General features: G+C 42.6%; 1 protein-coding gene across 1 annotated transcript in view; it reads left to right on the forward strand.

Moving 5' to 3' along the window:
- Nucleotides 1-6,488: 6,488 nt before the first annotated feature.
- Nucleotides 6,489-18,375, forward strand: part of LOC126327965 (collagenase-like) — a 64,085-nt gene continuing 52,198 nt past the window's right edge. The window contains exon 1 of the mRNA XM_049995934.1: nt 6,489-6,605. Within this exon, the coding sequence (XP_049851891.1) occupies nt 6,558-6,605 (48 nt within the window). The 5' untranslated portion in view covers nt 6,489-6,557. The remainder of the gene's footprint in view (nt 6,606-18,375) is intronic.

Below are 18,375 nucleotides of genomic sequence, written 5' to 3' on the forward strand. Positions count from 1 at the left end.
TCAGTCCCCTAGAACTTAGAACTACTTAAACCTAACTAACCTAAGGACATCACACAACATCCAGCCATCACGAGGCAGAGAAAATCCCTGACCCCGCCGGGAATCGAAACAGGGAACCCGGGCGTGGGAAGCGAGAACGCTACCGCACGACCACGAGATGTGGGTTAGGGACAGTTAATCGTTTTTTATGGGTGGAGCTTTGCCTAACATTTACATGAATATGTAGATGGAATAGGATGCGAGTGTTACGTATTGACGGGACTGTAGGCTGAAAGACTGTTTCAAGAGACTGTGCGGTGATTTTGCGTCACAGTTCAAGTCTTTCTCCGGTCAGCGTGTGCCACCACGTATGGAGGTGATGATCGTTGCGGGAAGAGGGGCGCGGATCACCGAAGGAACCTCAGACACTGCGACCGGTGTCAACAAGAGAGGGATGCCGACTGTGGTGAAGGAGTCGTGGATTGGGCACCGGATGAGATGGAATTTGGAGCGAGGGCCTCGGAAGTAGATGGGCGGTCGCTGGTTGACAACAATGAGTAAGAGGTGTCGAACGCACGGAGGGCGGGTAGGCCGGTGTTGCCCCGGTACCCCAACGGCTGTGCCTGGACTGCATGGATGTGACTGCCGCTGCAGTGCCGTGTGCTCCCCAATGGAAACTTTCGTACCTTTCGGTTCCTAAAAACAATCCTTTGGTGCTACTTAAACTTTCTTTTAGAGTTCCACTGGTATTTATGCGAAGCCTGAGAAAGTTCTGTTTTGAGTTTCTGCGCTTTATTGCTGACTGTTTACTGACTGGAAGCAGCGCAGGCAGCAGTGCTAACAGAGTTACAGAGTTCACATTGGACAGTGTTGTTACAGCTTGTACGTTTGGGGAAATTCTGTGGTAGATTAGCGTTAGCTGTTTGGTTTTGTTTATTTTCTGTTATGAGTCTTTTTACACGACTTCATTCCATTATGCCAGGGTGTGCATAATGAAAATGAATGTCAGTTTTGGATCAGAATTACTCTGTCTAGTAAATTCTGTTTACGTACTTGGTTTGTACACTTATTTGTTGGATGTTGTTTAGTGTAATTTCAATTTTAATTGTGAAGGCAATGTTATGGATTTTAGTTTACGGTTCCAGTGTTTCCATTTCTTTTCTTTTGAGGATTTCGAGAAATTTGAACCAGAGCACAGTAACGTGTTATGAAATTTTGTATTGCACGTTTGAAGTGTGATTTAATTTTGCTGCTATTGAATTATAGAATTTAATATTCCGCTCACGAAAGAAATTCTTAAATCAGGGCCAGACAAGGATATTATGGGATATTATGTTTATTATGTTCATTTTACCTAACTTAATTATAAGTTTTTTCTTAACTGTGTTCAGTGGAAGAGATGGTGTTAATAAATCGTGTTACTGCTAACACATAACAAACCTCTCATTATTTCCAGTCACCCCACCCCACAGGTCATGTTACCATCGTTACAAGGTGATTAACTTTGCTGTAGGTACAAATGGGAAGGTTTTTACAGACTTGAGTCAAATTTTTGTTTCATGTAACGCAGTTCAAGCAATGGTATCCTTTGGCCCAAGATTGAGAGATTTTGCGTACAGCATCTAGTCATAAGTGAAAGAGCCTTTAATAATGAAGTAATCGATAGATGAATGGAATTCCTGAGAACAGATAAGGAACACGGGACTACAGTTGTTGCAGATGCAGATGTGGTAAGGATGGCTGGTTCGCTGTTAAGTTTGTGTTTCATGTCCTCTGCTATGATCACAGCGTTAATGGATGTTGCGGTGTTGTTGTCGTTTGCGGCTTGCGAGACTATGCAGGAGAAAGTGTGCGTGGTGGAAAAAGGCTAAAGACTACAACAGCGACTCTATGCGGCAGGAGTTACTGGAAATCATATTAATACGCATGTGAGAGCATAGACTACTTAATATTTTTCTAAACGCCAAGCATAAAAGCAGGTTTCTTTCGCGGCTCATAACACGGGTTCTATTGGCTATATAAAGCTGGGGTCAAGTGTTTTGGATAGTCTTTTGGTTAGGAACCATTTGCATGCCAAACGGAAGGATCGTCTTAGTGTCACTATCACAGGGTCCAAGTATGAATGTTATACAAATGGATATGAATCAAATCGGTTGGGTCCTTCTGCATTTGATGTGATGTACGGTGGACCTTAAGGGGCTTTTCGGAAACACTATTAGTTCCTGGGTACATCCTTAGAAAACTTTAAAATTTTTCCATACCGAAACCGAACCGCGGATTCCAAGACGTCTATCTACAGCAAATGGTCGGAATTTTTACGATACATTCCTAAGATTCAGGCCTCGAATGACCTTTAATATTTTATTGATATTTTTATCAGTTTTCGAGATACAGAGGTTCGGAGTTACTCTACTTCTGCATGTAAAATACGCACCTAAAATCCGGTATGAAACAAAATGTTAATAATGAACAACCGCACAAAATAGATTAAATTTTAAGGATATACTCTCTACCGGTTTATCTAGAAGTGCCATCTTCGTGTTTTCAAAACCTCTGTCCACTCTCGAGAAACACCCCAAAATCGTGATTTTTGGGTACCAAAATCAAGCCTCAGATTTCAAGATGGTTAATGCACAACAGATGGATGTAAGCTTTACAATGTTCTCAAGATCCCAGTCTCGAAAAAACTTGAAAATCTTTGGATATCTTTATTCGTTTCTGAGATACATAGGATAAAGCCCTACCTGTACACGTAAAATACGCAAGTAAATCGTAGTATGAGGCGAAAACCTATTTCACTAAGTGACGTAGGACGGGGAACTATGCTGTAAAACGTCTTCATTAGCATCATAAGCGTTCTGCGAAACCCGTGTTGTAGTACTGTAGCACAAGCAAAATTTTGGGCAGGTAAAATCCGGTCTGCGGTGCAAAATTAATTCTGCGATATTACAATTTCACGTAAGTAAACTATTACAATTTTACTACCCCACGAAGTTCTTTTCATACGAGTGATGTGCCTGACTGCAGCAGGGATAACCAGCGAAATAATGCTCCTATCAGAGCACAAAAAAGCAAGGATGCTCCGGTTTAAAGGAATGCCTTATTCTACCTTCCTCAGCACCTTTAGAAATTTTGACTTAAATTTTGGCATGTGAACATAGTCACGCATTTTTATTCTGAGAGAGAAGGAGGCAATTGCAGTGTGAAATAGGCGGAAAAGTAATAAATACAGGGAGATAATAGGCAGTTGTTAGGCTACAGAAAGAGCGAAGAAGACAGCGATAGTGTTAGAGAGAGAGACACAGAGGCATTGGAACATAGGTGACAGTGACAGAATTGTGCAATGAAAAGAGTGAAGGAGACAGTGCCAGAGGGAGAAGAATAAAGCGACGGAAAAGATGGAAGTGGGTAAGAGCCAGTGAGAGGCACAGTATATGACAATGACCATGACGAAGAGGGAGACAATGACAGTGAGAAGAAATGAATGAGATAGAACAGTAAGAGAGAGGAAAAGGGAGACAGTGACAGTGAGAGGAAATAATAGTAGTAGGACAGAGCGAAGACGACTGAGCCTGTGGGACAGGAGATGCTGACAGAGAGACACGAAGAGATAATGACAATGAACTGGGATTGACTGAGTGAGTGAGAATGGGCAAGTGGGGGTGGAAGATGAATGACGAGCTCAGAGTTCTAGCGGAGAATCCACTGAAGAGAGGCGTACGGTGAAGCTTCATATGAATGTGAGAAGTTACCTAAGTCAGGCTAGACGTTCCATGAGTGGCTAGATACTTTAACCATTTATCTTTATTTTATTTCATGTTCTCATTGGCTTTCAGAGTAACAATACTCCTTTTTTCAGCCTGAAGAGCTTAAAAGATACGAAGACGGTATAAAATTTGTAAAAGGACGAATTATATATATATGATTTAAAATATATAAAAGGGTGTTTGACATTGATAACACTTAAAATAAGGAGAATGCTGTCTGATATTTCAACAATGGGTTGAAAGAAAGCTAAAACAAACACTGCGCTCATTACCCTTCACTATTGCTTTGTATGGTGACCTCCTGCATTTAGCAGGAATAGTTAGAAGGTGGATTGGTCCTTTGTTGAGGTCAATGTTTATGGAGCTACTGGGTTCAGGTGGGCTGTGTTGTGACAGTAGACATAATGTGGGGGATGGTTGGTAGGGAAAACATGGGATCTGGATGTAAATCGCTAAGATGGGGGCCAGGCCAAGGACAAGAGAAGGAAAGAAAAGGGAGGGATGGGGAGGGACGGGACCCTTGAAACTGGAAAGGCTAGAGAGAAGTGGGTAAAAAATGTTCAGGTGTGTGTGAATTCCTAAGGGACCAAACTGCTGAGGTCATCAGTCCCTAGACTTACACACACACACACACACACACACACACACACACACACATGCCCGAGGGAGACTCGAACCCCCCCCCCCCGGTGGGAGGAGCCGCGCCGTCCATGACATGGCGCCTCTAACCGCGCGGCCACTCCGGGCGGCTAGAAGTGGGTAATAGGAGGAACTGATGTCAGGGTGGTTTCCTTGTCAGAGTGTTAAACAGACTTTTGAAATTGCGCTGTGGGAGGTTAAGGAGAGTGTATGAATGTGATGTGGGATGTGTTGACGCATGCACGGCTGAACACTAGGATCTGTGATTGTGGGGAAAAAAAGTCAGATTGTTGGAGTCGAGTTTGCGCGAAGTATTGGATGTACCGAGGTGGAAATTTCTACCGTCTAAAGACTTAAGACTTTTGTACAGGATAGTAATTTTCCGATGCTAAAAAATTGTGTCACTAAGCTGTTCCAAGCGCTCATCACAATGAAATCAGTATTGTTAAACAATAGGAAATTACTCCGTAATACACCTTTCGTATATAACTGTGCAGCGAGAAGCAGAAAGAGCAAGTTAGAATACCGCTCCAAATAATTCCTTTAAGGAACAGACAGCACTGTCTAGCTACCTGTGTTTCGTGACATCTGTTGCCTGTTGGCCTCTACGGCTCATTAGGATTGTTCTATACTGTCGCTAGAGCGCTCTGCCTGTCAAGTTCTTGTAACTGGTCACGCTGCTCGAGAGTGTGAGTTATCTTTCGTTTTCTCTTAAGTGATATTGTCGAGAACCAAGAATCCTTCAAGTTAACCAAGGTACCGCGAAGGTATAGGTATCCTGAAATGCTTGCTGCAGAATTTATGACATTGAGCCCAGACAGTTATAACCACCGGGTTTTGTGCCAACACATGTTCAACAGCTCATTTTGAAGTTTGCTAAAGCGTGGATAGTAAAATGAATGTCTTATAGACATTTGTAAAGATCATATGTGAAGGGGACGTACATAACATAAGAGAAACAGCATCCAAGCATGAAACGTTGTTTCCATTTTGCAACAGTATCGTCTCAAAATTCCGAAATGGAATCATTGTATACCTTATTTGTTTATTTACTGTTTTATCATTGTATTTCTCATCGGCCCGAGAGCTTGCGGGTAGTGATACACTGCCTCTATTAAGTAGAGGGAGTTTATAAAGTGCCGGTACACGGAACAGCGATATCTATGCTTAAAATACTGGGAGGCGAGTAACCTTCATATTACTTCATATCGAAAGTTTTACGTCAAATATTGTTGTTTTTTTAAATTGCAGAGTAGTGATGATGGTCTTATAAAAAAGCTTAACATTTGTTTGTTTGGATTGATTTACAGGAAATAAGCCGTGGTGAGGAGAACGTTTTGCTGTGTTAGAAGGAATGTGGTACAGAAACGTTGGGGAGAGAGACCCCAAATCAGCTTTCAAAACGGAAGGAGGAAAGTGAGGAAGCAAGAGGGAAGAGGAGGAGGGGGCGCAGAGCAACAGTCACTTCATATTTTTATTTAAAAATGATTTACATCTCCTCCCTGTAGGAAGAATTTCAGGACTTGCTTAATCCCTACTTCGTCATACATTAAACAGCATCGGTAAAAGAAAAAAACATGGAAGTATATTTTATTGGTTTCTATTTTTAATATTCCCACGTAGTTTTGGTAGACTGAAACCTTCTCTTTTGTTTTCGTACCCTGCCACTTCCTCCTACACAACATAACAGGAACTCGCGTCAGTTGACATTGTCAATGACTTGTCGTGGGACTGATAGTACGAATCCGGCATCAAGGAGTATTTTCTTTAAGGCGCTGTATTTTCTAAGAGTGATGTCAAAAAAAAAAAAAACCTTTTGCAGACTCGAAAGTTTGTTAATGAAGTTGGTCTGTGGATATTTTGTTGTGGACTCGCTGTCGAAACGTTAGTGACAATGCTTACGAAGGCATAAGTTTGTGATAAAAAGAGTTCAAAGATTTGTGGAAATAATCTTCCTAACAGATAACCGTGATAGAATGAAATGTTACACTCCTGATAAAAGGTAATCCTGCTTAGTTTCTACGCCGAATACAACATATGTAATCCGTGTCCTGTATCATTCATGATACCACGGAAGGCAAGCGTAGGTCACGTTGTGCACTGTGGAGCTTAGTCGGCGTATGTGTGTGTATAAATGTAGTTTGCGTCAAGAGAGCCAGCAGTGTGGTCACGATGCAGCTGGCACTGTGGGCGTTGTTCCTTGTGGCGGCCACAGCTCAGGTGGGTTGACAGAAGTCGCTTGCGCAGTCTGAAAGCATATATGTGTGCCCAACTTACATTCCGCAGTCCAGTTTGTTATGGTTTCTCAGCCACATTGAATCAGTCATCCTAACAAGTTTTCTATAGTCGTAGCGCACGTGACATCCCCAAAGCAAATAGTGCATATTATCTACGGGAAGGGATTAATAATTTGAAACAAATATACAACAGGGAAGAAGGTAAATTTTATTATATCAGCGAGACAATGCAAATAGTTTAATGTGCCTGCTTGATGCAACCATCAATGTGCCTTGAACAGAATGGCGTGCATCTCTACAATAATGTCAGCCTTCTTTAGGACGTCTGCACTCGTGTTTGTAAAGTAACCATGGTAGGGGCTTTAAGTGCTCACAGATGCAGAGAAAGACAACTTACATTTTGCAACAGAGGCGTATGTTCTTCGACCATAATAAACAAAGACAAATCACTTAATTCAGTATGAAAATTGAAATACGAAAATTACGTATTTAGACAAAAAACTGAAGGCGAAGAAAAATAATTAAAATAAAAATGGAAAAAAGGTGCCAAAGCTGTATAAAAATTATGGGAACAATCAGCCAGTGTGATATAGTGAAAAGATAACTTACAACCTATCCTTATTTCATTAGATAAGGCATTATTTTTGAAAGACAGAAAATGCATGTCATATCTATGATCCGTGACGTGTTACTTCATTGTCAGCTACTGATAACATAAAAATATGTACGTTCTCTGACGCTGTGAGACATTATTCCATAGTCGAAAGCCAGAAGACAATATACAGTTCGCATGATTGAGGTAGTATAGAAAGTAGTTATGAATGAAATTATCAAATGGTTTGTCAACTTTAATGTTGGAGTGCTTCGTTTGAGAACTTACGCGTCGCACTATAACTATGTACTATTTTCTCTTTTCTGGTGTCATTATTCAAATGACTGTTTCGATGCGCCCTGCCACGACTTCCTCTCTTGTGCGAACTTCGTCTCAGAGCAGCAATGGCTCCTTATGTCCTCTATTGTTTGTTGGATGTTCCCAATCTCTGTCTTCCATATAATTTTTACCCTTCACAACCTCCTCTAGTGCAATGGAAGTTATTTTCTTGATGTCTCCACACCGGTCTTATCATCCTGTCCCTGCTTCTTGTCAGCGTTTTCCATATGTTAGTGTCTTCGCTGATTCTGAGGATAAATTCCTCAACATTTTTCTGTCCAACAAATTTTCAACATCTCAGACGCTTCGATGCTGTTCTTTTCCAGTTTCACCACAGTCCATAATTCACTACCATACAAAACTTTTCTCCAGACATATATTCTCGGAAATTTCTACCTCAGATTATGGCCGATATTTGATATTAGTAGACATCTACCAGCCAGAAATGCCCCTTTTGCCTCTGAAAATCTGCTTTTTACGGCCTCCTTCCGTCCGTCATACGTTATTTTGCTTCCAAGGTAGAATAATTCCTTCATTTTGTCATATTCGTGGACCCCTATTTTGACGTTTATCGATAATTCCATTTCTGCTACTTTTCATTATTTTCCTCTTTCTGCTGTTTACTCTCAGTCTACATTCTATATTAATTATACTGCTCATTTTATTCAACAGTTCCTGTAATTCTTCACTGATGATAGTAATGTCATCAGCGAATCTTATTATTGGTATCTTTTCACACTGAATTTTTGCCATATCTTTGAAGCTTTTTTTATTATCCTCAGAGCTTCTTCAGTCTATAGATTGAACAGTAGGAGTGAAAAGCTAGAGCGCTGTCTTACACTCTTCTAATCCACGTATTTTGTTCTTGGTCTTCCATTCTTAGTTTTCAATCTTGGTTCTTCTAAATATTGAACTTTACCCATCTTTCCCGACAGCTTCTACCTATTCCTTCTCAGAATTTCGATCATATTGTACTACTTTACATTGTCGAATGCTTTTTCCAGGTCGATGAATCCTGTGAACGTGTCTTGATTTTTCTTAACTCTTGCTTCCCTTATCAACAATTTCACCGAAGTGCCCCACTGGAGCTCCTACTTTTCCGAAACCCAAATTGATTGTCAGCTAATAGATCCTCAAACATCTTTTCCGTTCTTATGTATATTATTCTTGTCAGCAACTTGGCAGCATGAGCCATTAATCTGAACTATGCGATAGTTTCCGCACCTATTTCCCCTTGCTATGTGGATCCAGACGCAGATTGTACACATCAACCTGAATGCCACTTCCTTCAACGGTTTCAGTCATTCCGAAGGAATGTTAACGATTTCTTCCGCTTTTGATCGCATGTCTTGGAAAGCTCTTTTAATTCTAACTCTAATGTTGGATCCCCTACCTCTTTCATATAGACTAAAATTTCTTCTTGTATCAGAAGCAGACAATTCGTCCCCTTCACAGAGGCCTTCAGACAATTCGTCCCCTTCACAGAGGCCTTCAGTGTACCCTTTCCAATTCAATTGCAATATATATCTGTTAGCCAAGGTTTCTCCGCAGTTACCTTCCTTGTACCTACTTCTGTCTGTTCAAATTCTGTGATTTTCTTTTAGAGATGCCTACTCCTGTTCAACGGAACTGTCCACTATGGTATCCGTTGTGGAAGTATCTACAGCCTCAGTGAATTTCAAACGCACCCCAACATTTTTCAGTACTTCAGTAACCCATTTCGTTGCATACGAGTCTTCCGAACAAGTCTCTTAACATTCATTTATCTTTATTAGAAAATAGTGATCGTGGTTTATATATACTCCTGCGACCGCCTTACAATCCAATAATTGATTTCAGAATTTCTTCGTGACTTTGATGTAATCCGGCTAGAATCTCCCCGCCCCTCCAGACCTTTTCCAAATTGTGAGTTTTGAACGATGGATTCACTATTACCTACTGAAATTTTGTGCAGAACCGAATTAGTGTTTCCCCTCTCTCGTTTCCATTAGCATGCTCACGTTATCTCCGATGTCTCTCTTCTACTCCTTCCCCTGCAACTGCATTATCATCTCTTTTTACATAAGGAAAAACCTGTTCAGTATCCCCTTTCGTCTTCTGCTTGTGACATCCACATGTACACCTGAACTGTTGTTGTTGGCGTTGATTCACTGTCGTTTTAACAACTTTGTTATGCATGATGAATCGTATTCCAGTTATACCATTTTTCCGTTTCTGTTGAGCGGAAATCCTTATCTTCTTCTCATTTCACTTCACTTCATTAGCCGTATCCAGATTACTTCTGATTTTCCACGCCCCGACTCGTAGTACGTTACCTCTTCGTTGAGTGTTCAGTCTTTTTCTCATGGACAGCTCCCTCTTGCTAGGCCCCTCCCGGAGATCAGAATCTTTTGCTAATGGAGAGATCCTAATCACACGTTTTCAATTACAGGCCACATTTCCTGTGGGTACACGCTGTGTGTCTTTGACGCTGTTGTTTCCACTGCCTTTTGTATCCTCATGCCGCTGATCACAGCTGAATCGTCCGCCTTTTAGGGGTAATTTTCAAACCAAAGAGAAAGAGGCTACTCGGGAACTCTGTCCTCTCCACCGTTCACTTTGACAAGGCCGTTGGGAGAACGACTCCTTATACGAGTACGTACACCATTGCCAGGAAGTTTCGATTACTAGTTGAAGACTTTAGTCCTGCTCAACGATTCCAGTAACTAGATTCCTCTCCTATGCCAACCTCTGTATCTCAGTGTACTCAGAGTACTACTTGCAACCTACATCCTCAGTTATTTTCTGGATGTATCCCACTATCTGTCTCCCTCTGAACGTCCCTCTAGTAGTACCACGAAAGTTCTTCCATGATGTCTTAACAGACGTCCTAGCATCCTGTTCCTTCTTCTTGTCAGTGTTTTTCATTTATTACTTTCCTGGCTATTCTGCGGAGATTTCAACATTCTTCTGCAGTACCACATCTCAAAGACTTCGATTCTTTCTCTTCTAGTTTCCAAACTGTTCATATTTAACTAGCGTACAATTCTATGCTCCAAACGTATATTCTCAGCAATTCTTCCTGAAGTTAAGGCCAATGTGTGACACTAGTATTCTATTGTCCAGGAATGCCCTTTTTGCCATTGTCTGTCTGCTTTTAACGTCCTCCTTGCCCCGTCCGTCATGGACTACATAGTAGAACTCCTTAACTTCGTCTACTTCGTAAACATCAATTCTGATGTTAAGAGACTTGATATTCTCAGTTCTGATACTTCTCATTACTTTTTGCCTTTCTTCGATTTACTCTCAGTCTATGTTCTGTATTGATTAGACTGCTCATTTCATTCAGCAGATCCTGTAATTCTTCTTCACTTTCACTGGTGCCAGTAATGTCATCAGCGGACCTTATCATTGAGATCCCTTTACCTTGAACTTTTATTCCACTCTTTGAACCCTTTTTTTTTACTTCCGACATTGCAATTTGAATCTCTTAAACTCACTTCAATCTGAGTACTTTTTTCTTGGTCTTTCACTCTAATTGTTCCCTCTTGGCTTTTGTACATATTATATATTAATCGTCTTTCCCTATTCCTTACCACAGTTTTTTTCAGGATTTCGAACATCTTGTACCATTTTACATTGTCGAACGCTTTCTCCAGGTCGACAAAGCCTATGAACGTGACTTGATATTTCCTTAATCTTGCTTCCATTATCAACCGCAACGTCAGAACTGCCTATCATGTGCATTTACCTTTCCTAAAGCCAATCTGATCTTCATTTAACACATCCTCAATTTTCTTTTCCAGTCTCCAGTATGATATTCTTATCAGCAATTTGGATGCATGAACTGTTAAGCTTCTCGTACAGTAATTCTCTCGCATGTCAGCTCTTGAAATTGTGTGGATGATTTTTTCCGAAAGTCAAATAGTATGTCGCCGACTCATACATTCTACACACGAACGTGATTATCGTGTTGTTGCCACTTCCCCCAGCGGTTTTAGAAACTCTGGTGGAATGTCATGTATCCCTTCTACCCTATTTAATCTTTAATCGTTCAAAGTTCTTTTTAAATTCTTATTCTAATACTGAATTCCTATTTCTTATGTATCGGCTTTTGTTTCTTCTTACATCACGTCATCAAACAAGCCTTCCCCATCATTGAGTCTGTCAGAGTACTCTTTCCACATATCCGCTCTCTCCTCTGCATTTAACAGCGAAATTCTCATTGCACTCTTAATGTTACCGCCATTTTTTTAAATTCCAGTGAAGGTTGTATTGATTTTTCAAAATACCGAGTGAGTCCTTCCGACAATAATTTCTATTTCGATTTCTTCACTTTTTCATTGAGCCATTTCGCGATTGCTTCCTGCGCTTCCTATTTATTTCATTCCTAAACGACTAGCATTTCAGTTTTCGCGATTGCCCCTTTTAGAGATGTCCATTCCTCTTCTGCTCCACTGCCTGCTGAGCTATTTATTATCGCAGGATCTATAGCCTCAGAGAACTTAAGCGTGCCTCATAACTCTTTGGTACTTCAGTTTCCCACTTCTTTGCACGTTGATTCTTCGTGACACCTAACTTCAGCCTACTCTTTATTATTAGAAAACTGTGATCTAAGTGTATAGATATATCTGCTCCTGGATCAGCCTCACAATCCAATATCTGATTTCAGAATCCCTTACTGACAATAATGTAATCTAACAGCAATCTTCCCGGCCTTTTCCAAGTATAGCTCCTCCTGTTGTGATTCTTGCACAGAGTATTCAGTGTTAGTAACTGATATTTATTGTAGAACTCAATTAACCTTTCTCCTCTCTCGTTCCTACTGCCAAACCCATATTCTGGCGTGTCTAATGCTTTTCTTACGACTGCATCCTAAAGACACATAATAGATTTTCATTTCCCTCTGCGTACTGAATTACCAATTCGATATCCTCATTACTTACACTGTCTCTTCAACTTCTGCTTGCGACGTTGACATATGTATCTGAAACAATCTTGTCGGTGTTTGTTTGCTGTCGATTCTGATAAGAAGAACACTATAACTCACTTGTTCACACTAACTACGCTCTGCCCTACCGTTTCATTTATAACGAATCCTTCTCTCGTTATACCATATTCTGCTACTGTTGATATTACCCTACACTAGTATGACCAGGAATCCTCGTCTTCTTTCCATTTCACTTCACTGGTCTCCACGGTGTCTAGACTGAGCCTTAGTATTTCCCTTATCAGATTTTCTTCCCTCCCTGCAACGTTATTATATTCAAAGCTCCGACTCGTACACCGTTATCGTTTCGTTGGTTATTTAGTCTTTTCTTCATGGCCACCTCCCTCGTAGCAGTTCCGTCACGGAGATCCGAGTAGGGAACTAGTCCGATACATTTTGTCACTGGAGAGATCACCATCGCACTTCTTCAATTACAAGCCACATATCCTGTGGATATACATCAGGTGTCTTTAATGCAGTTGTTTCCATAGCCGACTGAATTCTCATACCTTTGATCATTGCTGATTCTTTAGCCTTATAGGGCAGTATCCCATCCCAAGGGCAAGAGAGATCTCTGAACATCTGTCCGCACCTCAGTCCTCTTTCACAGGGCCGTTGGCAGAACGAGCGCGACGCCTTACGCAAGTCATCGCCGCCGTTTCTGATTTTTTTATTAAAAATTTAAGCAGCGATTAGTTTCGAACCAAGGACCCAGAACGTTTAGATTACTTGTCAGAGACGCTACTCCTAGAACCTCTCTCTCTCTCCATCGCTTTCACTCCCATCCCTATCCATCTCCACTTTCCTACTATCTCTGCGCATCCCCTCCTTGATCCATCTCAACCTTCAGCCGTGCCCATCTGCATTTGCAGCCCCAGCAAAGCAGGACGATAAAACAGGCCAATACTACCCCAACACAACTCGCCGGTCGTGCAGGATCGCCTACTGTCAGTTCCCGAAAAATACGTTTTTTTCTTTTTTTTGCCATATCTCCACTCATACTGTACGTAGGTTCCACACTGTTGATGTGAAATTTGCTGCTTGTGTGCCATATTTGGTAGACACACACACACACAGGCACATACACACACATATAGCTACATGCTGCTTTATATATAGACAAGCTGTTTCACCACAGCTTCGCTCGTTTACATGTTTGACACTTGTATTGAAAACACATCCTGCACCCCTCTCTACGTCCATTTGTTCCCCCCAGCTCTACGTGTCCATTTCCGCCGTCGGGGTGGCCGAGCGGTTCTAGGCGCTACAGTCTGGAACCGCGCGACTGCTACAGTCGCAGGTTCGAATCCTGCCTCGGGCATGGATGTGTGTGATGTCCTTAGGTTAATTAGGTATAAGTAGTTGTAAGTTCTAGGGGACTGATGACCTCAGAAGTTAAGTCCCATAGTGCTCAGAGCCATTTGAACCATTTTTTGTCCATTTCCTCTTTTACAGTCTCTCTGTCCCTTCATCTCCTCGTACACCCTCCAAGAGCCCATCTTCTCACCCTGACTATATATTCCTTTCTCCTTTCTCTGTCAATATCATCCTTCCTCTCTCTCTGTGCATCTCCTCCTCCCCCTCTAGCTGTCCATTCACTCTCCCTCTCTCCATCTGTTCATTCCGCTCCCTCTATCCATATTCACCTCCCCCCTCTCTCTGTTCTTGCCCCATTGCTCTTCCTGTCATTTCCTGCCCCCCCTCCCCCCCCCCTCCATCTCTCCATCCATCTCCTCCTGCCGCTTTCTCTGTCCACCTTCTCCTTTCCACTTCCCTTTGTCCATCCCCTCATGACTCTTCATTTCCTCCTGCCTCCTTCTCTCCCAAGCCATCTCTTCCTGCTCTCTCTCTCTGTCCATTGCCTCCTCTATCCAACTGAAGGTTTTTATTCTAGTCAGTAACTACTGTCAGCTACAAAAAACACGAATTTAATTTTAAAAACTGTGTGAGGTTTCAAAAATTGGCTACTGCTGTTTATTGTAGTTATAAGACAAAAAATTTAAAAGAGATCACTTTTATACAACAGATTAAATAGACAATAGTACACAAACTCTTCAGATAGCAGGATATGTTTGTGAGCATAAAACTGAAAACTGTTTGGTCTGGACCCTCCCCCCCCCCCCTCCCCACCCCCTCTCAATACTGTAATCAGATCATCTAAATGTCACGATACATAATCAGGAAGCGGCACGGGTGCATTCCTGTAAAACCTCCCGCCAAGCTGTTTGTGTGCAGTTACATGAAGCACCATCAGTCATCGGCGGTGAACCAGGAAGAACATTTTGCAGACCAACCATAATTGTAAATCAGTAAATGACTTCTTAGGTTAACTTTCACACAAGGGAAACAGTGACACTTTCCATTATACGCCGTTATATGTTGTGCATGATATGTTGACAGGCATTTTCTTTCTGAGATATTGATGTGGAATTTCTGGTAGAATGTGAAATATCTCAGTCCCTCGTATGGCGAAAATCATTTGAAAGTCTTCAATGCTTGAGAGTAAAAATCCAAACTCAAGTGGACATTATAGTAAAACTGGATGAAATGGGTCAATCATAAATACAATATCAGATTTTATTCAGAGCAGCAACGACAGCGTTCACGTCAATCAGTGGTCCCTGGACAACAGAAGCCAACACAGTAGCATATGTGACTCCAGATCAGCCCACAAACGATGGCTTCGAACCTCCCACACACCTTAGTCCACATACGTTGCAATATTCCAGTATTGAGCTAACTCTGTCAGCAACACCATCACAGAAAATGAAATGGTGGTCACAGCGTTTGGAAGTTTTTTCTGAACATAACATCTTACTCATGCTAAGCAAGTCTTTTAGGACAGAAAGTATGAAGTCGTGGTCCACAAAGCAGGGACCAAACAACACGGTAGTGGCCCTCACAACAACTGCTAGTGTAAGTAGTTTTGCGTTATGAAATGATGAGTGTATAGTGTGTACAGTGACTTGGAGTGGGAAATTAACGAACAGTGCACCACCAGTCTTTCACATTATTAAGTAACTTCTTTGCAAAACACTGGTGATAAACCAAACGAGGTAGCACTGTCTGAGTGACTGACATGGTATTACGTAGGGTGGAGGTTCCAACCTTCTTCTGGCCATCCTGATTTAGTTCCTCCATGGCAAATGCTGAACGGTTCCTACTTGTAGCCGACTACCTGTCCCATTATTGTCAAACTAGGCCTGCAGGTACGTAAATGTCTCAATATATGAATTACCTTACTTTTGTCGACCTTTAAAATGAAATAATGCAAGTCCAGTGTCAATGTAGAAATATACAGGTAAATAAAACTACCACTGCTGCTACCACTACTACCACTACACACTGTTTGGTACATAGACCAATCGTCACTACGTTAACTCACTTGAATTCACTGACTGCATTTAAGTGTCACTGTTTAGCCATTTCTCCAACGCAATTCCAGATGTCACAGTCTGATGAGCACATTTTTCGAAGGTCGATCATTCTGCTCTTCCGAAACTTAATCACTTGTTGACAGTGTGTTGTTGAATGTCGGCAAGACAAAGTGGCACTTGGCTTCTCTTCCTACTCCCAGCTTTATATAGAACTGTTTTTGATGTAACACTGGCCATTCCAATCACACAAGATGTCTGTGCGTATGTGTATGACTAGTGTTGTGAATTAAATCATACTGTTTTAAATACCTTCTGAGGATGTTTCCATTAGATTATTCTTTCTGGCTATAGTAATTTCACCCAGACATTCATCTAGTAAATAATCAATAAACTCCTTGTTGTCCACAGGGGATACGCTCTTGAAGGATTTATGATTATAAGTACGAGCTGAAATGAGCTCTCTTTGATTTCTGGAGCAAATATACAACATTGATATCAAAATAAACTGTATAATTCACACTCTTGACCACGTTTTAACTGACTAGTACAGATAACCATTTTCGGCTTTACACTCAGTTTCAGCACTTGTAAGGGCAACAGCACAGAGAATGTGAAACTATTAATAGCTACCTGTGTACATGTATGTCATATGTAAAGAGCACATGTATGGTCCATCTCCTCCTCCCCTGTCTCTGCTCGTCACCTCCTCACCTCCCTATATGTCCATCGCCTCCTCCCGCATCTCACCCATCCCCTCATCCCACCACTCCTTCTCTCCATGTTCTCCTCGCCCATCCTCTCTGTACACCACATACTTCCCCCTCTAACCCTCCTCCCCTTCTCTCCATTTTCATTCCTCCTGCCCCCCTCTCTCTCCATTTCCTCCTCCTCATCTCAGCTCTGTAGGCGCCCCGGTGGTCCCAGTCGCCTATGGTGGACTGGATGGCCGAGCGGTGATGTCTCCAGTTGTCAGGATGCTAGGAAATGACTGCGGATACGTCAGAAACGCTAAAGAAACATTATTAATTCATAACAACTTTATTCCTGCCGAATACAATGTGGCCCGCGTAACACAGGCTGGCTGAGCTTGGTGATATCAACGACCTTCCGACCTTCCCCGAGTCCTCGCTGACTTGTAGCGATGACACCAGCTCCGGGCGGCACGTCGTGCTAGCGCAGCGTCGTGTGCTGTGACGTAGCGGACGTATGTCCTTACTTCATGTCTCAGCCGCGCGTGGCTGGCGGCGCTCGGCTGGCCGGTCGGATCGGCTGCGGACAGCGGGAGGCTCCGGGTTGGAGTCCCAGCGCTGTTGGCATGAGAGGCGTTCTCGTAGGGCGGGTTGTACTCTATCCCGCCCCGTCTTCTCCCCTTCTCCTCCTGGTGGGTCGTTCGCGGTGGATGGGTGGAACGGGCTGCAGTCCCCCAGAGTCGTTGGCTCATCCGGTTGTGACGGCGGATTCACAGGGCCTAGGCCCCGCACGATCTCGATGACGGCTCACTGATGTGGTCAGCTTTGGTGGCGAGCGAATCTGCCGTGATGTCTGCTGATCCTGGGTTGATGATTGACAGCGGCAGCAGAGAGGATCAGAGCTGGTACTGTCCCCTCACGTCTGCTGCTGAATGTGCCACTCTTACTGCAACATCTCCTTAATAAAGATTAACATGTCGATCACCGAGCTGAGCGCTATGCAACGACCCAGTACACATCTAACTGCAAGTCTAACTGCTAGTGCCTTGTTGCTTTCAAAGCTGGCGTATTTAAAGGAAGAACGAGCGACGTCCTGACGTCATGCTCGTTTTCTAATAAACGTATTCGTTCCACTTATACTGCTGATTCATCTGTCGTACTCGCCCCTTTGGTGTTCTTGCGACAGAGTTACCTGTTGTTACGGCAGACTTACGCGAAGTTACGAAACGTAGTACAGCTGATACTATACCTCTGTCTTGTAATCTACGAAAGTCTCCATCTAACACAAACCCGCGTGCTAAGCAATTCTCTCTCGCCTGTTGTGTGTAACCATGGCAATTGCCCCTGCGTGACGACACATTCCATATATGTGCAATCCTCTTACCTTTTGGCTAGCCTACTGCCTCTAGCTCTCGGCATAGTCAACGATACTTTAACAATATTCCACGTTTCCAACTCTTTACTATTCAGTGACACTACAGCTCTCCCCCCCCCCCCCCCCCCCCCCCCCAGACATGCCCAGTAACACATGTAGCCTCTCCAAAAGCGGTCGATAAATCAGGCTGTTATTACTCCTCCAACATCTCTGTTGTGGTGGGCAGCCTACATTTTGAGGGTAGAAAACGTGTTTCTTGCTCCTGCAATGTTTGCTTCTCTGCACAGCAGGTGTAAAAGGCAGGTCGATACCACTCCCACATAACACATCCACCATTCCAGACAGTCTATATGGCAGGGGCTTAAAAACACACATAATGCTCAGATACCCCTTTTCCCCAATTCTTCAGCCA

This window comes from Schistocerca gregaria, chromosome 2 (assembly GCF_023897955.1).
Source record: "Schistocerca gregaria isolate iqSchGreg1 chromosome 2, iqSchGreg1.2, whole genome shotgun sequence".
NCBI classification, from domain to species: domain Eukaryota; kingdom Metazoa; phylum Arthropoda; class Insecta; order Orthoptera; family Acrididae; genus Schistocerca; species Schistocerca gregaria.